The 26,963-nt window shown below is 48.8% G+C and overlaps 1 protein-coding gene across 1 annotated transcript in view; it reads left to right on the top strand.

Annotated features, from left to right (window-relative positions):
• The window catches only part of LOC115093177 (motor neuron and pancreas homeobox protein 1-like), a 43,062-nt gene extending 21,755 nt beyond the window's left edge, over positions 1 to 21,307 (top strand). The window contains exons 2-3 of the mRNA XM_029604885.1: positions 18,976 to 19,136; positions 20,767 to 21,307. Of these exons, the coding sequence (XP_029460745.1) occupies positions 18,976 to 19,136; positions 20,767 to 21,048 (443 nt within the window). The 3' untranslated portion in view covers positions 21,049 to 21,307. The remainder of the gene's footprint in view (positions 1 to 18,975; positions 19,137 to 20,766) is intronic.
• Positions 21,308 to 26,963: the final 5,656 nt, after the last annotated feature.

The raw sequence follows: 26,963 nt of genomic DNA on the forward strand, positions 1-26,963 counted from the left end.
ACATTTGGATACATGTTAAATGGGTCCTTTTCTTGAATGTATAATATTATATATAATGTATATGCGTTGTGGTTTTAGGAATGAATGGGATGTATGAGGTGTGAGTGTGATCAATAATGTTAATTGATTAGATTTTAGGATCGATGTTAAATGCATAAATGTTTCACACAAGTCTGCATGCTATATAAATATAAATTTTGTATACACAATAAAATAATTTAATAATTAGGCTTTGGATTTTGCCTACTGTCCTCTGGCATAGTTACTCAGTCCTACACAGTGACAGACAGGCCCAGCCTTTTCGTCCCCTGTAAAGGTTTTCGGTGGAAGCTCTCTAGAAAGGCCAACACGGATCAATCTTCCTCGTCTGCTGTGACAGCACTGAAATGATCCACTTTACCCCGAGCCGGGAATAACTAAGAATCTAAAGCGTGCTAATGTGACACCCCCACCCCCCTGTCCAAAAGCCTCTCCTGCCTGTCATTAATATCCCCCAATCTGAAAACCCGACTGGACGGCAAATGTTTACGATGTTGAGGACCCTGATGCTCAGAATGGCAGTATCCAAAAAAACCAGCATCACTCCGTCATCAGTGCCTAACTGAACGTCAGATTAATGCCAGCAGCATTCGGCCACTGGCGAAACAATCGGACTTCCTCTAAGGAACCCTGCGGCGGCGACAGAACGTTATCCATGGGATGTTCACAAAGCGAGGTTTTTATCCCGAGAATGGGCCCTACACCCGCCAGGCGCATTCAAGCCCAGCAATACCGGCCCCCACAGCCACACCCACGGCAGAGTCTTTCCTCTGCTTGCAAAAACTGCCTTCCATAGCAAAATCGTTTTCAAACCAAGCTGCAGAGGCTTTCCACGGAAACGTGTGCCCTGCCTAGAACTGCAGAGAGAGCAGGCTATAAATTTTATAAATAATACAATAAATCGTACAGGAGATTAGACAGTCCATAAAGGGAGGAGTGGCCTGGAGGTTGGAGCAGAATGCTGAGAAGCCAGGGTTCAATCTCACTTCTCCCATTGATGCTCCATGTGACCTTGAGCAAGTCAATAGCTTCAGGTACAAATTTCTAGGATAATGTGGGCTGAAATTCAGTGCACATTTACTTTACACATGCAATATAAAAAGAATGCCCTTATCCTCCTGCTAGACCAGTCCAGACACGCGGGTTTGCATTGCCTACTAGTAGGGTGAGACACAGGACACACCTTTTTCTGTGACATTATCAATGATATATAGGAAGGTGCAGTGTTCTCCATCTCCTGCAGATGGCAGCACTGTGCAATAGGATTTGGCCTTTCCTGGTGCAGTGCTTCTCAGTTTCACTCCCTGCCAATAGTTTCCACTGTTTTCCAGGCTCCCTGGTTCTGTGCCAGGTTGAGTGAGTCCAGTTATTTATCTTCCATGTTCCCTGCAGGGCCTGATTGAGTTTGAAGGTAGCAAACTAGCTCAGGAATTTTTTTCTTTGGAGCAGGTGGCAGATGCCTTGGAGTTGATCCTTGGATCCAACTGTGACTGTTTCAGTTTCCTCTTGGCGTGTTGATTTTCGTAATTTCAGGGTTATGAGGTCCGTCTTGCCCTCTCACGCTGTCAGGAGCCACCTAACTGGATGGTGGTCACGTTGGATGTGAGCCTGCTGGGCTGGGCAGCTTGCAGGTGTTATCTGTAGTGTAAGAGCTCTGGTCTACCCAGAGGAGGCCTCATGGGCCATTAAAAAAAACTATTTATGCCCCACAAGGCCTCCATGGGGTTGTCTCTTTTGGTTTTCTTCCCTTGGTGAGGGTGACAGTAGTTCGGGTACTCTCAGGTGACACCACAGCAGTAGTTTAGGTAAACAGGCAATGCGGAGCCCGAAGGTGTTCAGGAGGGAGCCTGCTATATCAGCGAGTGGAACGGAGCTGAATCTCCTACAACCCTCAGCGTCGCACATTGCAGGCTGATTTTTTTTTTCAGTGCAAATACATTGGGTCTTAGAGCGTGGGCACTCAGTGGGGAAGCTTTCCTGAGGATAGCAGGCCAGAGGATCATCCCTAATAGGAACCAGATGGTCACTTACTTGTCTATGTCAGATTTATTATATTCTGCAGGTTTTAATTATTTTGTTTTACATTTTTGTCAGCCACCTAAAGCAATCGTAGCGCGTGGGATATAAACTTTTAAAATAAATAAACCTCAAAGCCGACAGATTCTTCAGTTGGTTGGAAGAAAGTGGGTTCGAGCAGAGTTGATGCCTTAATCCGGCCCTGGCTGAACATCTGACTTTTTACGTTCCGTCTTGGCTTCTCTTGGACTAAACGTTCACCAGTTGATTGTCGTACATGGCTCCACGTTGGGCAGATTGGGTGAGGTCTAGGTTTATTGTATTCATATATAATGCAGGTATTATCAAATCCCAGCGGTTTATATACTAACAACATACATAATTACAGAATAATACAAATATATAAAACCGTAAATCCTCTCCATCTTCACAAGGCTCGCAGTGCACTATTTCGAGGCCCCAGTCCATGATCTTTGAAGGATGTTTGTATTGCTCAGCAGTGATTGCTTCTTTCTGAAGGCTCCTGTGTTTCCTCTTTTGTGTCTGTTTCTTTGTGTCTGCTGTCTTTTTGGGGATTTTGTCAGTTTTTCCCAGAGGGTTGGATATCTTCTCTATTTTGCACCTTCCTCTAGAAAGATTTGGAGTAGAGGGCTGTCTCATTTTTCAGGGGGGTCTCAGGGACACCTCACTTTTGCAGAATTATACATATTTGTTTCCCTTTATGGTCCTCATTCCCTAATGGGGTCTGATTCTGTTGCTTGGAGCTCTGGTGGGTTCCCCTTCCAGCCTCCTCGTTATGGATTCTGAAGGATCATAAGAATTCCCTGTAAGATCTGCCGTACTGGGTCAGACCAAGGGTCCATCAAGCCCAGCATCCTGTGTCCAACAGTGGCCAATCCAGGCCACAAGTACCCAAATATTCAATGACCCCATGCTGGCAGCAAGCAGTGGCCATTCCCTATAAACTCTTCTCAAGGATCGCATTCTGGTGGGTTTCCAGGTCTACAGATCCCTATGTAGTATTTCTCCACACAGCTTGTCGTTTGAGTCAATTCCTCTCCCAGCATTACTTGAGGGAATGTCAGGATAAAGACAGGTCTCTCAGGTACTGAGGGGGACTAATCCTCCAGGAAAACAGGTCGACTAAGGGGTCGATTTGCAAAGCAGCACCCGGCCCGTCCATGTGCGTGTGGTTCCCGGCGCGTGCACATGGACGTGACGATTTTATAACATGCGTGTGCTGAATTTTTGAGTAATGTTTGAGTAATACGCGTGGTGACGCAATCAGGCCTCCCCCAGTGCCCTTCGCCCTTGCCTAATCTTCCCTCCCTGTCCCCTCTCCACCCCTAACCCCCTACCTAGCTACCCGAAAATGTATTTTACCACTTACTGCTCCCCCGGGGCCGAAGTAGTTTCCGCGCGCCGGCCAGCTGCCTCCTGCCTCCTGCCCAGACCACGCCCCCTTTTCAGGGCCCAGCACTTGTGCGGGTATCTGTGCTTACACGCTTGGCCGGGCCCTTTAGAAAATGCATGTGGTGCGCGCAGGACCCAGCCACACGCGTAACCGCCGGTATTTGCGCGCGTGGCCCTTTGAAAATTAGGGCATACGTGTTTTATTTGCTGGACCTCGCAAGCAAGCGTCAGCTTCAAAGTAATAATGGCCCAGATGAATCATGAGATGATGCAGAAGAGCCTCCAGGCTCCTGTAACGCTTCGTATTCATCCTGTCAGAGTTTGGGTGTCCTGTGAAGCTGAGGCTACAACGATAGCCCTGGAGGACATTTGTAAGGTGACTACTTGGCCTGTCTTCCATTCATTCTTTCAAATTGCAGTCTAGATATGCAAGCCAAGAGGGAACCAGCCAATTGGGAAGGCATTTTCAGGGTATCCCTGTCTTATTCCCACCCAAGTGAGAGTGGGCTTGGATACTTTCCACACATCTGGACTGGCTTAGCAGAATTTATTTAATTAAAAGATTTATAACTCACACTAGTCACAGAAGTTCAAGGCGTGGTATAATAAAATGTCCATAAAAATTGCACATAAAACAATGCAGTTACAATAGGATGATAGGGAAGGATAAATTTAGTCTTATCTCTTAATTTCTTTTCCTTACATCCTGTTAGACCAGTCCAGAACCCCCTCGGAAAGTCATTGGCTGTGGTTGTAGGTCTTGGGTCTTGCAGAAGGTCTCATTCTCACTCTATGGGAAGAGTCCAAGTGTTGTCTTTACCTCCTCAATTCTGTTAACGTTTCTTCCCCTGGCATCCTAGGTTGGGATTTGGAAGAGGTATTTATCTTGTGGCCAGTTAAGTTGAAAAATTTAAACTTAGCCATATTATAGATTACTTTCTTGGTGGGATTCTTCTGAATTTCTGTATTGCATGCTGTGAAATCTCTGTTTTTCCAAATATTGATATTGCTAGTCTGTATTAAGTAGCTGTGTTTGTTAATTTAAAAAAGGCTGGTATCTACAAGAGTAATGGGAGTGGTACTGCAAGATTAGAGAAGAGCAGTGGTGATAGAGCAGCTTTTAAACGAGATCAAGGGGGAAAGCCGACAGTCACTCAGCAGCGCATGGTTCGGAGAAATGTATCCTTGAAGGATACTAATGAAACAGGAGAGTTAGGGCATCCCAACAGAGAGGTTCCAATAAAAGCAAACGTAGTCCATGTGCCTATAAGTAAAGAATCACTTGAGCTAAAGATTTCCAAATTAACCCTAAGAACTGAAAAGCAGGTTGTTAATACAAACAAAAAACACACTTTGAAATGTCTGTATGCCAATGCCAGAAGTCTAAGAAGTAAGATAGGACAGTTGCCATGTAAAGCAGAAATTGATGAGATTGACATAATTGGCATCACAGAGACTTGGTGGAAGGAGGATAACCAATGGGACAGTGCTATATCAGGGTACAAATTATATCGCAATGATAGGGAGGATCAACTTGGTGGGGGTGTGGCACTTTATGTCCAGGATGGCATAGAGTCCAACAGGATAAAGGTCATACAAGAGACTAAATGCTCAGTAGAATCTATATGGGTAGAAATCCCATGTGTGTTGGGTAAGAGTATAGTGATAGGAGTATACTACCATCCACCTGGACAAAATGGTCAGACAGATGATGAAATGCTAAGAGAAATCAGGGAAGCTAACCAATTTGGCAGTGCAATAATAATGGGAGATTTCAATTACCCCAATATTGACTGGGTAAATGTAACATCAGGACTTGCTAGAGACATAAAGTTCCTGGATGAAATAAATGATTGCTTCATGGAGCAATTGGTTTAGGAACCAACAAGAGAGGGAGCCATTTTAGATTTAATTCTTAATGGAACACAGAATTTGGTGAGAGAGGTAACGGTGGTGGGGCTGCTTGGCAATAGTGATCATAACATGATCAAATTTAAACTAATAACTGGAAGGGGGACAATAAGTAAATCTACAGTTCTAACACTAAACTTTCAAAAGGGAAACTTTGATAAAATGAGAAAAATAGTTAGAAAAAAACTGAAAGGTGCAGCTGCAAAGGTTAAAAGTGTTCAACAGGCATGGACATTGTTTAAAAATACAATCGTAGAGGCGCAGTCCATATGTATTCCAAAACATTAAGAAAGGTGGAAGGAAGGAAAAACGATTACCATCATGGTTAAAAGGTGAGGTGAAAGAGGCTATTTTATCCAAAAAACATCCTTCAAAAATTGGAAGAAGGATCCATCTGGAGAAAATAGGATAAAACATAAGCATTGTCAAGGTAAGTGTAAAACATTGATAAGACAGGCAAAGAGAGAATTTGAAATGAAGTTGGCCATAGAGGCAAAAACTCATAATAAAAATGTTTTTAAATATATCTGAAGCAAGAAACCTGTGAGGGAGTCAGTTGGACCATTAGATGACAGAGGGGTTAAAGGGGCTCTTAGGGAAGATAAGGCCATTAGAGTCACAACTTTACACTGATAAACACACACAACACAATCTGACATGTGCATAAAATCAAAGCCAATGTGCATCTTTCAAAAATTAAAAATAGAAACATGTAAATAAAAATATACAAAAAACAAAGAAGCGAAACACCTCTCTAATAAATCAAAAGATCAAAAAAGAGAGGGAAAAGGATCAAAGTCCAATCATTAAGATCAAAACGAAATAATGGCAAATGACAATATCATAAATAGTTGCTTTGGAATTTCAATCTGCAGCCTCTCGCCTCGCAATGGGCCGCAAGCTTCAATCAGCTTACAAAGCAAAGTATAACATTCAATCATTTATTGTCATATTGCTCACCATTGATTCTAATTTTATGATTTCAAAAAAGCTTTTATTAATGCTAAATTAATTTAATCACCCAAAAAAAGGTTTAAACGTGTCTATGAAAAAACATATACTTCCCACATCTAAACTGTCCAAAAAGATTTTTCATTAAAATTCCCACATCAAAAAATGTTGGAAAAAGGAATATTTAGCCGATTCGGTAGAGTTTCCTAAGAAGATCATAGAATATAATTTAAAATACTCCCGACATGATTCATGTTTCGATTGCGATAACAATCTTCCTCAGGGGATTTTTTCAAGTGCTTTTACTTGAAAAGGCCAATATTCTGCAATACCCTGACGGCAGAATCGTCTCACCCAACACTTTCAAATATGGCGCCAACGCGTGAAGAATATTGGCCTTTTCAAACAAAAATATACAACCAGCCTAACCGTGTTTACTGTTAATCAGGTATTTAACTCATCTAATCAAATGACGGCTGGAAAGCTTCCTAAACCGCAGCAGCGGAGCCTCAATTTCCATTCCATACATTTTGGGCCGGCTGCACTAAGTAGCCTCTCTCCGGATTCTGTCAGATGTATTTCCTCTTACGGGATCCGGGACGCCAATGAAATGCGAGCACGGACAGAGATGGCGCCTTATGCCACGAGTGCCCTTCTCTGCTCTTCTCGTCATCGGGGGTTTCCTCCGGCCTTCCTCCTCCTCCTCCTCTTCCATCTTGCAGAGGTCCCTCCTGTCCGGGACCCTAAGACGGCAATCAGGTGGCCTCATAAGCTGGTCAGATTGCTTGACTGTTAGCCAAGCCTCCCGAGTCTCCAGTTCTTCTGCAAAATATGGGGGCTACCTTGTGACGTAAACTCGCAATTCCAGCCCCCGTGGCTGTGGAAGACACAGGACCACCTGCTCTGAAGTTTTAGTCTGATGTCAGAGTGACCCAAAACATCCCAGAGCTGAGAAAGATCAGTTTAACCTTTAGGGAAGGTTTGTGGCCCGGCGGCGTGATCTGCCCTGCCTGTTCCTAACTCTGCTTTCTAATGTCCAGCAGAGGGGGATCCCTGGACTCCGCAGGCCTTGTACAGTCTCTAGGACCGGTGGGCCCAGCTTGTCCTACGTGTTGCCAGCCACAGCCTCCTCCTTCTTGGCCCACGCCCAGAGCTTCGCGTGGAGTGACGGGCAGGCAGCGGAGGTGGTAGCACCGCATTTCAGAGGCCTCGCAAACACACGCGCGGCTCATCTGGGAGCCGGGCTGGGATTCTGGCTACCGTGTTCCCGGCCATTCGCCAGGGCCCCCTCTGCAAGGCCGCATCCTGGGCCCTTCCTGCTGATCGCACCTCTGCTGCAACGCTGGCTCTGAGACGCTGAACCCCTCCTCCTGTCTCTAGCTGCTCATCACCAATTCATTTTACTGTAATTCATTAATTACGGAGAGAGAGCAGGTTTCACCTGTGCGTGCCTGTCTGCAGCAAGCGTCAGATACTGACCGTCGGCAGAAAGAACTTGTGTAGTATTAGGGAGCTGGCTGAGCCGAACCAGCGCTGACAATCCCCCGTTAGAAGGGATCTGAAAACACATCTCTTTCCTGCTGGAGGGGAGATGTTGTTAGAACATAAGAACATAAGAAATTGCCATACTGGGTCAGACCAAGGGTCCATCAAGCCCAGCATCCTGTTTCCAACAGAGGCCAAACCAGGCCACAAGAACCTGGCAATTACCCAAACACTAAGAAGATCCCATGCTACTGATGTAATTAATAGCAGTGGCTATTCCCTAAGTAAAATGGATTAATAGCCATTAATGGACTTCTCCTCCAAGAACTTATCCAAACCTTTTTTGAACCCAGCTACACTAACTGCACTAACCACATCCTCTGGCAACAAATTCCCGAGCTTTATTGTGCGTCGAGTGTCTGGGGCTGTGCTCTGAATGTTGCAATGCATTGCCTGGGAACCCTCGTACCGTGATGGCTCTGGTACTTGTCATAGAACGGACACTAAGATTGTTTGCATAAATAAATACCACCACGTCCTTTTAAAAGGGTGATAGGGTTTGTGTGTGTCCCTCCTAACTTTAGTGATTTAAGGCCTAGAGAAGCCCAAGTGGCCAGTAACACCCGCTGCGTGCGTGGTGGGGGCTCTGTGATTAAAGGCTCGCCACCCCGAGAGGGAGCGAGCCGCCCTGCTCTAAGAGCTTTAGGACCTGTGCTGCTCCGGGCCAGCTCAGGCCGCTGCCGGCCCATGCCCACCGGGGCTGGCAGCGGGACAAAGCTAACAGGGGTGGGACCGCTGAAATAATCTGGGTCTCAGAGCTGTTCTCCTGAACTCAAACACCAGTGCCAGGTCAATATTTGCTCTTCTGCCTCCAGACAAAGCCCGGCAGCTCTTATTCCACAAGAGCCGGGAGTTCATGCACCGTGAGAGGCCCGTTAACTGCACAAGCCCTGTCCTGTCCTGATTTTTACGGTGGAAAATCGCCACCACCACCGGAGCTCTGCCTCACCCGCTCCTGGGGCACAGGCAGAGGAAAAAGCAGTTTCCTCCTCCCCCCCACCCCCAGCAGAAGACGGCACGGGATCCGGGTCCCACTCCGTGCCAGTCCTGGATTCACCCCATGACCTGCTTTTCCTCGGCCCTTCAGCACTTCACTTTCGTGCGTGGAACGGGATAAATGCCGGGCAAGATGGGCCTGCCCAAGGTGGACGTGGGAGCCTTCTGGCACTTTCCTCCACCTCTCTCTCCTCTGAGCACATTCACCCGCTGGGTCCACTTCCTCGGCGTCCCCGGGACGGCGTGGGCAATCCCATCCGCCATCTTGAATCGGGGATTACCTAGGGTGCGCGCGCCAGGCCCTCTCTTATTCACGTCCCCTCCGCATGACGTCACCCGCCAGTGCATTTAATCCATCCAGCCTATGCTTCCTACGAGTTAGCAAGGACTTCCTTCCTGCTTATTCCACTCCTCTTGGAGACGCTTCGCTTCGCTACTCTGAACTCCTTCCTGAACTCCTGGACTTAGAACGCCTTAGGTACCCGCTCCTCGGGGGCCTTGTCACGTTCTGGCTATCCGCTCCTCGGAGGGCCTTCCTGCCTGGAGAATCCATCTATCCTGGTTCGGGATCCTGCCTAGTTCAGCCTTGTGAGCACGCTTCTCGTTTCTACCTTCTTGCTGATGGAACCGCCGGTGTACCCTGTGCCTTGGACCACTACCGTGCTCATCTCAGCTACCTTCATCCTCACTTCGGAGTGAGTACCGTCACCTACCTTGCTCTGCTGACCTCCTGCACCTCTCTGAACTACCACTTGCTGATTCTCAGCGTACCCCGCACTGCGGGCCACTACTGGATCTACCCTGAGAGGTGTGTCATCGGGAGAGGAGTTTCTGGCGTACCCCACTCTGCGGGCCACTACTGGATCTACCCTGAGAGGTGTGTCATCGGGAGAGGAGTTCCTGGCGTACCCCACTCTGCGGGCCACTACTGGATCTACCCTGAGAGGTGTGTCATCGGGAGAGGAGTTCCTGGCGTACCCCACTCTGCGGGCCACTACTGGATCTACCCTGAGAGGTGTGTCATCGGGAGAGGAGTTTCTGGCGTACCCCACTCTGCGGGCCACTACCAGGGATATCATCATTGAGCAACCTTACTACTCTGGACTGTGTCTTCATTCCACTCGGTGGGTATTACCCATGTTACAGTCTAATAAAGTGTCTTTCTTCTTTGTCCGTCTTAGCTGAGGCCACGCCTATCCTAGTGAGTCCCCACAGAGCTCCTCCATGTGGGTGGAGTCAGCTCTCGCTACGATCCAGGCTCCACAACCATACCGGATTATAACAGTGCAATTCTGGTCACCACATCTCAAAAGAGATATAGCAGAATTAGAAAAGGTACAGAGAAGGGCGACCAAAATGATAAAGGGGATGGCATGATTCCCCTGTGAGGAAAGGCTGAAGAGGTTAGGGCTTTTCAGCTTGGAGAAGAGACGGCTGAGGGGAAGTCTATAAAATAGAATGAGTAAACTTTAATCAGTTGTTAACTCTTTAGAAAAGTACAAAGATCAGGAGACACACAATGAAGTTACTGGGCAATACATTTAAAATTAATGAGAGAAAATATTTTTTTACTCAATCCATAATTAAGCCCTGGAATTCATTGCCAGAGGATGTGGTGAAAGCTGTTAGTGTAGCTGCATTTAAAATATGTTTGGACAAGTTCCTGGAGGAAAAGTTCATAAACCATTACTAAGATGGAGTTGCAGAAATCCTCTGCTTATCGGTGAGATAAGCAGCATGGTATCTATCTGGCTCTTGGGATCCTGCCAGATGCTTGTAACCTGGATTGGCCACTGTTGGAAACAGAATACTGGACTTGATGGACCTTTGGTCTGTCCCACTATTGCAAATCTGATGTTCTTATGAGTTTAAAAAAGGTTTGGACAAGTTCCTGGAAGATGGCCGATAAATAATTATTAGCCAGATAGACTTTGTTTTTTCCACCTCTTCATTCTTGAGGAGAGAGCAACATGTAAAATAATTTCATATTGAGATTTTCTCGCTCCTTCCAAGTGACCGCAACTGAGCATTATCAGAGACAGGATGCTGGGATTGATGGATGTTTGGCTGACCCAGGATGGCATTTCTTGTGTTCTTATACTGAAGTATTAAAAATAATAACATAAATAGAGCAGCAATTCTGGAATTAGAACTGAGGCAGAGGGAGAAAAAGTAATATCCCAGGGTTTCACAGAGAGTCAGTGACAGAGCTGGGATTAGAGCTGAGGCAGAGGGAGATAAAGTGACTCATCCCAGGGTCACACAGAGTGTCAGTGACAGAGCTGGGATTAGAAATGAGGCACAGGGGGATAAAGTGACTCACCCCAGGTCACAGAGAGTCAGTGACAGAGCTGGGATTAGAACTGAGGCACAGGGAGATAAAGTGACTCACCCCAGGGTCACACAGAGAGTCAGTGACAGAGCTGGGATTAGAACTGAGGCACAGGGAAATAAAGTGACTCATCCCAGGGTCACACAGAGAGTCAGTGACAGAGCTGGGATTAGAGCTGAGGCACAGGGAGATAAAGGGACTCACCCCAGGGTCACACAGAGAGTCAGTGACAGAGCTGGGATTAGAGCTGAGGCACAGGGAAATAAAGTGACTCATCCCAGGGTCACACAGAGAGTCAGTGACAGAGCTGGGATTAGAACTGAGGCACAGGGAGATAAAGTGACTCACCCCAGGATCACACAGAGAGTCAGTGGCAGAGCTGGGATTAGAATTGAGGCACAGGGAGATAAAGGGACTCATTCCAGGATCACATAGAAAATCAATGACAGAGCTGGGATTAGAACCATTGTGATCTATACATGGACAGTATATAAAATGTCAAAATAAATAACTAAATTGAGGCATATGGAGATAAAGTGACTCATCCCAGGGTCACAGAGTGAATCAGTGGCAGAGCTGGGATTAGAACTGAGCCACAGGGAGATAATGTAACCCCAATATTTAAAAAGGGCTCCAGGGGAGATATGGGAAACTACTGACCGGTTAGCCTGACTTCAGTGCCAGGAACAATAGTGGAAAGTGTTCTAAACATCAAAATCACAGAACATATAGAAAGACATGGTTTAATGGAACAAAGTCAGCATGGCTTTACCCAGGGCAAGTCTTGCCTCACAAATCTGCTTCACTTGTTTGAAGGAGTTAATAAACATGTGGATAAAGGTGAACCAGCAGATATAGTATACTTGGATTTTCATAAGGCGTTTGACAAAGTTCCTCATGAGAGGCTTCTAGGAAAAGTAAAAAGTCATGGGATAGGTGGCGATGTCCTTTCGTGGATTGCAAACTGGCTAAAAGACAGGAAACAGAGAGTAGGATTAAATGGTCAATTTTCTCAGTGGAAGGGAGTGGACAGTGGAGTGCCTCAGGGATCTGTATTGGGACCCTTACTTTTCAATCTACCTTATAAATGGCCTGTGACCGACGGCCCGCAAATGCGCAGTGGAGCCCAGCTCTACTGCGCATGTGCGGGCAAGGATGTCGATCAGAAAAAAAAAATGGCGGTGGGGCCGCAGGAGCGGGAGGAGAAGCAGCGGCGCCGCGCGCGCGCGCGCGGTGCCGCTGCTTCTCCTCCCCAGATCTGCCGGCAGATCTCGGGGGGGGGGGTGTCACTCCCGCGCCCCCCCCCCCCACCGAGATCTGCCGGCAGATCTCGGGGGGGGGGGGGGGTGTCACTCCCGCGCCCCCCCCCCCGAGATCTGCCGGCAGGAGCGGGAGGAGTTAGTGGAGCCGGGTGAGGGTTGCGGGAAGTCGCGCTTACGGCGCCGGGAGGAAATGGAGGTGGGTGAAGGGAGGGAGGGAGGGAGAGGGGGACTGAGTGAGTGGAAGGGAGGGAGGGAGAGGGGGACTGAGTGAGTGGGAGGGAGGGAGAGGGGGGACTGAGTGGGAGGGAGTGAGGGAGAGGGGGGACTGAGTGAGAGGAGAGGGAGGGTGGAGAGGAGTGGGGAGGGGGGTGGTGAAGAGTGAGGGGAGAGAGAATGAGGGGGAGGTGAGAGACAGAGGGATGTAGCCCGTTTTAACGGGCTTTACGGCTTGTATATTTATAAATGATCTGGAAAGAAATACGACAAGTGAGGTAATCAAATTTGCAGATGACACAAAATTGTGCAGAGTAGTTAAATCGCAAGCAGATTGTGATAAATTGCAGGAAGACCTTGTGAGACTGGAAAATTGGGCATCCAAATCGCAGATGAAATTTAATGTGGATAAGTGCAAGGTGATGCATATAGGGAAAAATAACCCATGTTATAGTTACACAATGTTGGGCTCCATTTTAGGTGCTACAACCCAAGAAAGAGATCTAGGTGTCATAGTGGATAACACATTGAAATCGTCGGCTCAGTGTGCTGCGGCAGTCAAAAAAGCAAACACAATGTTGGGAATTATTAGGAGGGGAATGGTTAATAAAACGGAAAATGTCATAATGCCTCTGTATCGCTCCATGGTGAGACCGCACCTTGAATACTGTGTACAATTCTGGTCACCGCATCTCAAAAAACATATAATTGCGATGGAGAAGGTACAGAGAAGGGCTACCAAAATGATAAAGGGGATAGAACAACTCCCCTATGAGGAAAGGCTGAAGAGGTTAGGACTTTTCAGCTTGGAGAAGAGACGACTGAGGGGGGATATGATAGAGGTGTTTAAAATCATGAGAGGTCTAGAACGGGTAGATGTGAATCGGTTATTTACTCTTTCGGATAGTAGAAAGACTAGGGGGCACTCCATGAAGTTAGCATGGGGCACATTTAAAACTAATCGGAGAAAGTTCTTTTTTACTCAACGCACAATTAAACTCTGGAATTTGTTGCCAGAGGATGTGGTTAGTGCAGTTAGTGTAGCTGTGTTTAAAAAAGGACTGGATAAGTTCTTGGAGGAGAAGTCCATTAACTGCTATTAATCAAGTTTACTTAGGGAATAGCCACTGCTATTAATTGCATCAGTAGCATGGGATCTTCTTAGTGTTTGGGAACTTGTCAGGTTCTTGTGGCCTGGATTGGCCTCTGTTGGAGACAGGATGCTGGGCTTGATGGACCCTTGGTCTGACCCAGTATGGCATGTTCTTATGATTAGTGGTAGGTATCTGTGGCCCTCAGTCTCAGTCTGGAGCTGGGTAAGAGCCGGTGCTTAAGAATGAATGAAAGGTTTTGCCCAGAGGAGCTTTGACTCCAAGTCTGTACCCGCAGGGCTTGGCTCTGATCCCTTTCATTTCTATTCGTGGTGCACTGGAGTCAGAAAATCCCTTCTCACACCTTCCTGGCCAAAATACGCAAAGAGCCCAGGACTTTCTGCATTACTCACAAAGGAGCTGTCCTCATTATAAATCCATTTAGGAATTAGTGAGACGTGTCCTGTCCGCGGGACCTGGGGGGCGGCTGCGTGCTGGGAGGCCAGAGGAACCTGGCGAGGCTGAATGACCTGGGTCAAGAAGTGCACTAACTTCCTCGGAAAGTGAGCTGTCGCGTTATGGTTTCCTTGTTTATGTGTTGAGTTTAAGGGGACTAACAGGGCACCCACACGACTCTATCCCCGGACGAGATTCTGGAAAATGCACCGCCCTGCCAGTTTGCTCCTAAACGTGGAATAGACTGATTGGGGGTGTTCTGTGTATCTGGTGGTCAGTAACGTCCTCCGATTCACCCCCCGGCCGCCCTGCACGTGCAGCAGCCTCCAGCAGGGAGCCTGAGGCTCAGGGGCGATCCCTGGAGAGGCCTTCTCGCCCCCACCTTCCCAGACCCACTTCATGTCTAAGCTGGCGAAGCCAACAGGTGGTCCCGCTGGGGGCTGCTGAGACCCGATTCATCTTACAGGGGGGGACAGGGAAGGAAAGCTTCGGGATGGGGACTCTCGCTCGCTCCAATGAGCCCCCCCCCCCCCCGTTCAGGCCGGGATGTCCCAGGAAAAGAAACTTGAGATCCAGCTTCTTCAGTGGAAGGGATTTGACACGGCCACACTTTTCCTGGCGAGGGGACAGGTCTGGCGCGCACTCTAGCGGGATCAGCCGCCAGTCCTCGGATTTCAGCATCCACCCTCAGGCCCATGGCACCGTCAGCGCCCAAGAAATGTGCCTCCAAAGTGGGCGCGCCATGCAACAGACAAAGGAGCCGCCCCGCTAAGAGGGACGCGCACTGGGTATTTCGTGCGTCCCTAGCGCTCTGCATCGGGCGCCCGGGAGAGGTGGCTGTGCGTCCACAACGGCCTGGCCAGAGCTGTGACAGTGACTGGACCAATCGGCAGTAAGTGAAGGAGTGAATACATTAATATTAAGTGCCCGATCCTTAATATTAATTTGTTCGGTGCTTCAATCGGGCCAGAACTTGGGGTGCTGCTTTCTGCGGTCCCTCCCCCTACTGTATGATACTAACAGGAGGGACCGCAGAAAGCAGGATTAGGGTTTTATTTTTCATGAGCCTTGAGCTCCCGAGCAGGTGTTTTAATTTGCCGCGTTAAAATGGGCGCCTTGACCATGCAGCGTTTCAGGGTCCTAGCTAACAGCCTCATTTACATGGACTTTGCATGCGGTCAGCGCTGTCAGCCACCTGCTGGACTGGACGCTCGGTTTCCATGCGCTGATCCCCGTGTTGCATTGGCCATAAGTCTAGCAGGATAAACACAAAAAATAGATGCCTGGATCTTTTAACAATTCACCCGACTCAGGCCGAGTTTCGCGGCTCAAAAGCCGCTGCCTCAGGGGCTTCAAAAATCCACAGTCGTAATCAGAACTCAGTGGTTAGATTCTCATCCAATATAAAATCAATGATTGTCAGCAAATGCCAGAGTCAACTTATACAGCAGCACACTTCTATTTTTTGTGTTTATCCTGACGGCTATCATAGATCGCCTACCTCTTTGCTTTCTTGGACCATAAGTCTAGCGGGTCCATAGCGCGGGCCCGAGTGCGTGTTAAACGCCGGTGCGCTGACCTGAGCGCCCCATATTGTGATCCAGTCTATTCTGCTTCCTCCTCCTTGTGGTACCCGATGGACAACCCTCCTGCTACCCCAGCTGGACAAGCCTCCGAAACCCTTTCTCCGTCCTACTAAAGGTCACCAGAACCCTCCCTGGCAAACCAAAAGTCACGGAAGAGAAGAAAACTGGATTTTCCCCAAAGCACGGGGAATCTCTACCGCCCTCATGCCAGGGGCGAGCTGAGAGCGGTAACTGCTTCCCTGACACACAGGTCCTCTCCTCCCCTCCATCTCTGCATGACATCAGTACTCCCATCCTCCCACGTCTCCAGAGCCTGCACCGGGAATGGGACCCAACCCTTCCTCAGCCGGCACTCTCTGATCTGGGAGAGCCAAAGGGCTATTAAACTCTGAGTGCGCGTTATCTCTCTGCTGGGCTTGCTCAATGTCCCCCCCCCCCACCGGGAGATAAAAGGTCTCCCGAGATAGCAGCCCCTGGCTCGGAGCAGCTGGGAGCAGTCAAACACACCTTGACACTAATAAAGACTTCAATTCCGCTAACAGAATTGATTTTAATCATTAAATGAGTCTGGGATAATTGTTCTCAGAGATGTAAAACCATTAAGGAAAGATGAAAGAAAGCAGGGGACTTACAGGTGCTTCCAAGTCAGAAGAGCCAGGGCTGCTTTTTACCTTCATGCAAGGACTACAAAACCCAGAATGCAATGGGATAAGAGATCATTTACACCTCCCACAAGCCCTGGCTTGCACATCATGGGGGAGCACTAAATCCCAGCCTTTAATGACCTCCAAGAGAGCTCTCACTAACTCCGGTCCATCAGTCACACGTAGCCAGTCCTGGGTTTAAATCCCAGCCTTTAATGACCTCCAAGAGAGCTCTCACTAACTCCGGTCCATCAGTTACACGTAGCCAGTCCTGGGTTTAAATCCAAGCCTTTAATGACCTCCAAGAGAGCTCTCACTAACTCCGGTCCATCAGTCACACGTAGCCAGTCCTGGGTTTAAATCCCAGCCTTTAATGACCTCCAAGAGAGCTCTCACTAACTCCGGTCCATCAGTCACACGTAGCCAGTCCTGGGTTTAAATCCAAGCCTTTAATGACCTCCAAGAGAGCTCTCACTAACTCCGGTCCATCAGTCACACGTAGCCAGTCCTGGGTTTAAATCCCAGCCTTTAATGACCTCCAAGAGAGCTCTCACTAACTCCGGTCCATCAGTCACACGTAGCCAGTCCTGGGTTTAAATCCCAGCCTTTAATGACCTCCAAGAGAGCTCTCACTAACTCCGGTCCATCAGTCACACGTAGCCAGTCCTGGGTTTAAATCCCAGCCTTTAATGACCTCCAAGAGAGCTCTCACTAACTCCGGTCCATCAGTCACACGTAGCCAGTCCTGGGTTTAAATCCCAGCCTTTAATGACCTCCAAGAGAGCTCTCACTATCTCCAGTCCATCAGTCACACGTAGCCAGTCCTGGGTTTTTAATACTCTGGAATTGAAGGCCTACTGGGGTCAGTAAAAAAATCCATGGCCACAATTAGGAGAAGTGGTCCATTGTGGGAGCTATCATGTGCCCAAGAGTGTAATTCATGTAGTTGAATGGCTCCAGCCAATGGCCTACTTTAACTTTGCTTTAGAAATGGGTCTGGACCACATAACCCAGAAGAAAAAATAAATATATCCTCTCTGACCATGCAATATAGCCTGTCCAATCATACAATACATCCCCTCCAATCATGCAATAAATCCCCTTCAACCATGCAATACATCCCCTCTGACCCTGCAATATATCCTGTCCAATCATACAATACATCCCCTCCTATCATGCAATAAATCCCCTCTAACCATGTAATACATCCCCTCTGATGTGCAATACATGTCCTGCAATCATGCATATCATCCCTCTGACCATGCAATACATGTCCTCCAGTCATGCAATACAGTCCTCTGACCAGGTAATAATTCATTCCCTCCGATCATGCAATACATCCCTCTGACCATGCAATACATCTCCTCCAATCATGCAATACATCCCCTCAGACAGTGCACATTCCTTCTGAACATATAATTTGTGTGAAGTCCCTTAGAGAAAAGGACAATGAAACTTTGGCTGGCACATTAGATAATCATCACTCATTGATCTTGAAGAAACAATTTGAAACTGAGGGATGAAAAGCGAGCTGAAACATTCATGGGAGGCCACAGGTTGATATTCAAGGAAGGACAATTATTTATTTATTTAGATTTTTTTATATTCCACTTTTCTGCACTTCAAAGTGTAATCAAAGCAGATTACATTCAGGTACTATAGGTATTTCCCTATCCTCACAGGGCTTATAATCTTACATAGGTTGAAGTTCATGGGAGGACATGGGTTGATGTTCATGAAAGGGCATAGGTTGATGTTCATGGAAGGGCATAGGTTGAAGTTCATGGAAGGGCATAGGTTGAAGTTCATGGGAGAACATAGGTTAAAGTTCATGGGAGGGCATAGGTTGATGTTCATGGAAGGACATAAGTTGATGTTTATGGAAGGACATAGGCTGAAGTTCATGGAAGAGCAGAGGTTGAAGTTCATGGAAGAACATAGGTTGAAGTTCATGGGAGGACATAGGTTGATGTTCATGGAAGGGCATAGGTTGAAGTTCATGGAAGGAAATAGGTTGACGTTCATGGGAGGACATAGGTTGAAGTTCATGGGAGGACATAGGTTAACGTTCATGGGAGGACATAGGTTGACGTTCATGGGAGGACATAGGTTGAAGTTCATGGAAGGACATAGGTTGACGTTCATGGGAGGACATAGGTTGAAGTTCATGGAAGGACATAGGTTGACATTCATTCATGGGAGGACATAGGATAATGTACATGCCAGGAGATAGGTTGCCTTATTTCAGTTGTTTCATTCAAGACTGATGGTGGTGCCAGAGTGGTTGTATTTTATGCTCATTCTTCGTGCAATATAATTGATTCATGATATTTTCAATTCTTACAGGCTTTGCATTTTTGACTGGAGAGATCTGGTTGCTAATCTCACATTACTTGAATATCTTAATACACTTCCGTGCTACTTGCCAGTCCTTCTATTATTCTATGACACGTGCTCGAGAGCACTAATCGTGCACATGCTGCCATCTCCACCTGACCTAGCTGTCTTCTTCCTCCTCAGCCTCTCCACAGGTCGGCCTGATGGGCAAGTGCAGGCGGCCTCGCACGGCCTTCACCAGTCAGCAGCTCCTGGAACTGGAGAACCAGTTTAAAGTCAACAAGTATTTGTCTAGGCCCAAGCGCTTTGAGGTGGCCACCTCCCTGATGCTGACAGAGACACAGGTACGTGTGTGGGGGCACATGGGGTGGGGAGGATGAGCAGGGAGTGGGGTCATCAATAAAGACACAGATTTAAAATGAGGTTTTGGCAGCTCATAAGTGGAATGAGTTTGGCAGGTCTCTGCCTAGTCCTCGCTCACAATTGGTTCACTTTAGAGGGTTAGCAGTGTGGCCCTACGGCTTACAGAAGAGATCGCCAGGTCTCGGGCACCCATCTGTGCCCTCTTCCACAATGCACCATAGGCTCTGACCTTCAGCAAAGTACTTGACTTCCATCTGCTCTTCACAGCACATGGTCTCAGTTTTTATTTTAATTTTCTCCCAGGAATTTATCAGTATTTATTATAACAGGAATCAAATTATATTTACCTTGAAAAATGATGAATCATTTCTTTACACTGATTTCTCCAGTTTTTGATCTTAATTAAAATAAAATAAAAACTGAAAATGAAGATCCCTATCCATGGGTTGCAGTCCTATTTCCATAGGGGGGTAGATTCTACGTCCCATTCTGTCCTTCATCCCCCTCCCTGCATCTCCTTTCTACCTCGTTCCTCCTTCTCCTCCTCCCTCTTTCTCCCCTTTTCCTTTTGCTCCTCTTCCCTCTCTACCCTCTCCTTGTGTCACTGCCCTTTCCCTCGCCTGCTGCTGCTCACGGCCGGTGCTTCCATTTAGGCAAACTAGGAAGTTGCCTCGAGTGTCAAGATTTTGGGGGCAGCAAAATCCTGCCAGCAATAGGTGCAGAGTGCGGCTGTACCAGAGCCAATACCACCAAGAAGGGAGCATTGCTGGAGGCACTGCCACCAGTAGGAGGCACTGCTGGGTTGGTGCTACTACCAATAGTTAAGGGGTGTGTGTGTGTGTGTGTGTGTGTGTGCGTGCGTGTGTGTGTGTGTGTGTGTGTGTGTGCGTGCGTGTGTGTGTGTGTGTGTGCGTGCGTGTGTGTGTGTATGTGTGTGTGTGTGCGTGTGTGTGTGTGTGTGTGCGTGCGTGTGTGTGTGCGTGCGTGCGTGTGTGTATGTGTGTGTGCGTGCGTGTGTGTGTGTATGTGTGTGTGTGTGTGTGTGTGCGTGTGTGTATGTGTGTGTATGTGTGTGTGTGTGTGTGTGTGTGCGTGTGTGTATGTGTGTGTATGTGTGTGTGTGTGTGTGTGTGTGTGTGTTAGTGTTCACCTAGGGCACCGGATATTCTTGCAATGGCCCTGCTGCTGCCTTCACCACTAGGTCCACCCAAGGACATCTGTACCTTGACCCTACTGGACCTGCCACTGACTAGAGGGACCTATAGGGACTGTAGATCAGCCTTGGTAGCAATTACAAGAGGAGGAAGGTTTTTTTGAAAAGCAGCTTAAAAAAAAATTTGACCTGGTTTGGTAACTGGGCCGATAAATGAAATTGAAAGAACAGGTTCCTGTGTCTTGTGAACAGAAGTAGATGAGCCCTGCCTACCCCAACCCATGTCTGTAAATGGCAGATGTTAACGCTTCAAAAGCTGTAGGAAGGAAAACCTGGTTTCTGCAACACATCTGGAATAGCTGGGGATGATGGGCGATGAAAAGCTTTAATAGTTAAGGTCAAGGAAGGCTGGAGATCAGGAATATCCCAACCTCTCACTCCTGCTCCCTCCCTTGCAGGTGAAAATCTGGTTCCAGAACCGGCGGATGAAGTGGAAGCGAAGCAGAAAAGCCAAGGAGCAGGCAGCACAGACAGAAGTGGAGAAGCAGAAGGGCGGCAGCAAGATTCCAGACAAACCGGCCAAGGACCCCGGGGGGGGCGGGGAGGAAGGGGACGAAGGCGCCAAGCTGAGCAGCAGGGACCTCCAGCACCAGGACGCCGAGCTGGGCTACAGCCCCGAAGCCTCCTGCTCGGAGGACGAGCCGAGCCCCACGGACAGGAAGAGGAGCTCTGCGCTATGAGCGAGGATTTGCAAACGTTGACTGCATCCCGGGGGAAGCAGGTGCCGGGGGGGGGGGCCCTACTCCCCTCACCCCGTGGTAAGGCCCAGCTCAGGGGCCCCCTGCACCCCTTTAGGTCTCTCAGGCCTCGTAAGACAGTGATGAGCAGGCAGGCATGGAGAGGCTGCAGGAGGCTGGCAGGACGTACTTAAACCCTGTCTGCCACAGGGACAACACTTAATTTATGTGTACGGATTCTATTTAACGCTTAATTATTCTGTATTAGTGTATTGTGGGAGGAGGGGGGTAAGGGATAATTGGGATTTTCCATGCTTTTGCTGTTTCTGCATAAAGATCTGTGTCACACAGTGTAAGAGAAGGCTCTGTGCATACACACACGTGTCCATATAATATGCTGTCCATGGTCATCTGCAGCAAACAAGCAGGCTCTGCAAGACAAATGTATAGTACACACTCATAGAGCAAAACTGCACTACATCGTGCCAAACCAGAGCATTCCCATGGGAATACTGCACCACATCGTGCCAAACCCAGAACATCCCCATGGGAATACTGCACCACATCGTGCCAAACCCAGAACATTCCCACGGGAATACTGCACCACATCGTGCCAAACCCAGAACATCCCCATGGGAATACTGCACCACATCGTGCCAAACCCAGAACATTCCCATGGGAATACTGCACCACATCGTGCCAAACCCAGAACATCCCCATGGGAATACTGCACCACATCGTGCCAAACCCAGAACATCCCCATGGGAATACTGCACCACATCGTGCCAAACCCAGAACATTCCCATGGGAATACTGCACCACATCGTGCCAAACCCAGAGCATCCCTATGGGAATACTGCACTACATCGTGCCAAACCCAGAACATTCCCATGGGAATACTGCACCACATCGTGCCAAACCCAGAGCATCCCTATGGGAATACTGCACCACATCGTGCCAAACCCAGAGCATCCCCATGGGAATACTGCACCACATCGTGCCAAACCCAGAACATCCCCATGGGAATACTGCACTACATCGTGCCAAACCCAGAGCATCCCTATGGGAATACTGCACCACATCGTGCCAAACCCAGAACATTCCCATGGGAATACTGCACCACATCGTGCCAAACCCAGAACATCCCCATGGGAATACTGCACCACATCGTGCCAAACCCAGAACATTCCCATGGGAATACTGCACCACATCGTGCCAAACCCAGAGCATCCCTATGGGAATACTGCACTACATCGTGCCAAACCCAGAACATTCCCATTGGAATACTGCACTACATCGTGCCAAACCCAGAACATTCCCATGGGAATACTGCACCACATCGTGCCAAACCCAGAGCATCCCTATGGGAATACTGCACCACATCGTGCCAAACCCAGAGCATCCCCATGGGAATACTGCACCACATCGTGCCAAACCCAGAACATCCCCATGGGAATACTGCACTACATCGTGCCAAACCCAGAGCATCCCTATGGGAATACTGCACCACATCGTGCCAAACCCAGAACATTCCCATGGGAATACTGCACCACATCGTGCCAAACCCAGAACATCCCCATGGGAATACTGCACCACATCGTGCCAAACCCAGAACATTCCCATGGGAATACTGCACCACATCGTGCCAAACCCAGAGCATTCCATTGGAATACTGCACTACATCGTGCCAAACCCAGAACATTCCCATGGGAATACTGCACCACATCGTGCCAAACCCAGAGCATCCCTATGGGAATACTGCACCACATCGTGCCAAACCCAGAGCATCCCTATGGGAATACTGCACCACATCGTGCCAAACCCAGAACATCCCCATGGGAATACTGCACTACATCGTGCCAAACCCAGAGCATTCCCATGGGAATACTGCACCACATCGTGCCAAACCCAGAACATCCCCATGGGAATACTGCACTACATCGTGCCAAACCCAGAGCATTCCCATGGGAATACTGCACCACATCGTGCCAAACCCAGAGCATTCCCATGGGAATACTGCACCACATCGTGCCAAACCCAGAACATCCCCATGGGAATACTGCACCACATCGTGCCAAACCCAGAGCATTCCCATGGGAATACTGCACCACATCGTGCCAAACCCAGAACATTCCCATGGGAATACTGCACTACATCGTGCCAAACCTAGAGCATTCCCATTGGAATACTGCACTACATCGTGCCAAACCCAGAACATTCCCATGGGAATACTGCACCACATCGTGCCAAACCCAGAGCATCCCTATGGGAATACTGCACCACATCGTGCCAAACCCAGAACATCCCCATGGGAATACTGCACCACATCGTGCCAAACCCAGAGCATTCCCATGGGAATACTGCACCACATCGTGCCAAACCCAGAACATCCCCATGGGAATACTGCACCACATCGTGCCAAACCCAGAGCATTCCCATGGGAATACTGCACCACATCGTACCAAACCCAGAGCATCCCTATGGGAATACTGCACCACATCGTGCCAAACCCAGAGCATTCCCATGGGAATACTGCACCACATCGTGCCAAACTCAGAGCATTCCCATGGGAATACTGCACCACATTGTGCCAAACTCAGAACATTCCCATGGGAATACTGCACCACATCGTGCCAAACCCAGAGCATCCCTATGGGAATACTGCACCACATCGTGCCAAACCCAGAGCATTCCCATAGGAATACTGCACCACATCGTGCCAAACCCAGAACATTCCCATGGGAATACTGCACCACATCGTGCCAAACCCAGAGCATCCCTATGGGAATACTGCACCACATCGTGCCAAACCCAGAGCATTCCCATAGGAATACTGCACCACATCGTACCAAACCCAGAGCATCCCTATGGGAATACTGCACCACATCGTGCCAAACCCAGAGATTCCCATGGGAATACTGCACTACATCGTGCCAAACCCAGAGCATTCCCATAGGAATACTGCACCACATCGTGCCAAACCCAGAGCATTCCCATGGGAATACTGCACCACATCGTGCCAAACCCAGAACATTCCCATGGGAATACTGCACCACATCGTGCCAAACCTAGAGCATTCCCATGGGAATACTGCACCACATCGTGCCAAACCCAGAACATTCCCATGGGAATACTGCACCACATCGTGCCAAACCCAGAACATTCCCATGGGAATACTGCACCACATCGTGCCAAACCCAGAGCATTCCCATGGGAATACTGCACCACATCGTGCCAAACCCAGAACATTCCCATAGGAATACTGCACCACATCGTGCCAAACCCAGAGCATTCCCATGGGAATACTGCACCACATCGTGCCAAACCCAGAGCATTCCCATGGGAATACTGCACCACATCGTGCCAAACCCAGAGCATTCCCATGGGAATACTGCTCCACATCGTGCCAAACCCAGAGCATTCCCATGGGAATACTGCTCCACATCGTGCCAAACCCAGAACATTCCCATAGGAATACTGCACCACATCGTGCCAAACCCAGAGCATTCCCATGGGAATACTGTACCACATCGTGCCAAACCCAGAGCATTCCCATAGGAATACTGCACCACATCGTGCCAAACCCAGAACATTCCCATGGGAATACTGCACCACATCGTGCCAAACCCAGAACATTCCCATAGGAATACTGCACCACATCGTGCCAAACCCAGAGCATTCCCATAGGAATACTGCACTACATCGTGCCAAACCCAGAGCATTCCCATGGGAATACTGCACCACATCGTGCCAAACCCAGAACATCCCCATGGGAATACTGCACCACATCGTGCCAAACCCAGAACATCCCCATGGGAATACTGCACCACGTCGTGCCAAACCCAGAGCATTCCCATGGGAATACTGCACCACGTCGTGCCAAACCCAGAACATTCCCATGGGCATACTGCACTACGTCGTGCCAAACCCAGAGCATTCCCATTGGAATACTGCACCACGTCGTGCCAAACCCAGAACATTCCCATGGGAATACTGCACCACATCGTGCCAAACCCAGAGCATCCCTATGGGAATACTGCACCACATCGTGCCAAACCCAGAACATCCCCATGGGAATACTGCACCACATCGTGCCAAACCCAGAGCATTCCCATGGGAATACTGCACCACATCGTGCCAAACCCAGAGCATCCCCATGGGAATACTGCACCACATCGTGCCAAACCCAGAGCATCCCTATGGGAATACTGCACCACATCGTGCCAAACCCAGAGCATTCCCATGGGAATACTGCACCACATCGTACCAAACCCAGAGCATCCCTATGGGAATACTGCACCACATCGTGCCAAACCCAGAGCATTCCCATGGGAATACTGCACCACATCGTGCCAAACTCAGAGCATTCCCATGGGAATACTGCACCACATTGTGCCAAACTCAGAACATTCCCATGGGAATACTGCACCACATCGTGCCAAACCCAGAGCATCCCTATGGGAATACTGCACCACATCGTGCCAAACCCAGAGCATTCCCATAGGAATACTGCACCACATCGTGCCAAACCCAGAGCATCCCTATGGGAATACTGCACCACATCGTGCCAAACCCAGAGCATTCCCATAGGAATACTGCACCACATCGTACCAAACCCAGAGCATCCCTATGGGAATACTGCACCACATCGTGCCAAACCCAGAGATTCCCATGGGAATACTGCACCACATCGTGCCAAACCCAGAGCATTCCCATGGGAATACTGCACCACATCGTGCCAAACCCAGAGCATTCCCATGGGAATACTGCTCCACATCGTGCCAAACCCAGAGCATTCCCATGGGAATACTGCTCCACATCGTGCCAAACCCAGAACATTCCCATAGGAATACTGCACCACATCGTGCCAAACCTAGAACATTCCCATGGGAATACTGCACCACATCGTGCCAAACCCAGAGCATTCCCATGGGAATACTGCACCACATCGTGCCAAACCCAGAACATTCCCATAGGAATACTGCACCACATCGTGCCAAACCCAGAGCATTCCCATGGGAATACTGCACCACATCGTGCCAAACCCAGAGCATTCCCATGGGAATACTGCTCCACATCGTGCCAAACCCAGAACATTCCCATGGGAATACTGCACCACATCGTGCCAAACCCAGAGCATTCCCATGGGAATACTGCTCCACATCGTGCCAAACCCAGAGCATTCCCATGGGAATACTGCTCCACATCGTGCCAAACCCAGAACATTCCCATAGGAATACTGCACCACATCGTGCCAAACCCAGAGCATTCCCATGGGAATACTGTACCACATCGTGCCAAACCCAGAGCATTCCCATAGGAATACTGCACCACATCGTGCCAAACCCAGAACATTCCCATGGGAATACTGCACCACATCGTGCCAAACCCAGAACATTCCCATGGGAATACTGCACCACATCGTGCCAAACCCAGAACATTCCCATAGGAATACTGCACCACATCGTGCCAAACCCAGAGCATTCCCATAGGAATACTGCACCACATCGTGCCAAACCCAGAGCATTCCCATGGGAATACTGCACCACATCGTGCCAAACCCAGAACATCCCCATGGGAATACTGCACCACATCGTACCAAACCCAGAACATCCCCATGGGAATACTGCACCACATCGTACCAAACCCAGAGCATTCCCATGGGAATACTGTACCACATCGTGCCAAACCCAGAGCATCCCTATGGGAATACTGCACCACATCGTGCCAAACCCAGAGCATTCCCATAGGAATACTGCACCACATCGTACCAAACCCAGAGCATTCCCATGGGAATACTGTACCACATCGTGCCAAACCCAGAGCATTCCCATGGGAATACTGCACCACATCGTGCCAAACCCAGAGCATTCCCATGGGAATACTGTACCACATCGTACCAAACCCAGAGCATCCCC

The sequence above is a fragment of the Rhinatrema bivittatum genome, chromosome 6 (assembly GCF_901001135.1).
Source record: "Rhinatrema bivittatum chromosome 6, aRhiBiv1.1, whole genome shotgun sequence".
NCBI classification, from domain to species: domain Eukaryota; kingdom Metazoa; phylum Chordata; class Amphibia; order Gymnophiona; family Rhinatrematidae; genus Rhinatrema; species Rhinatrema bivittatum.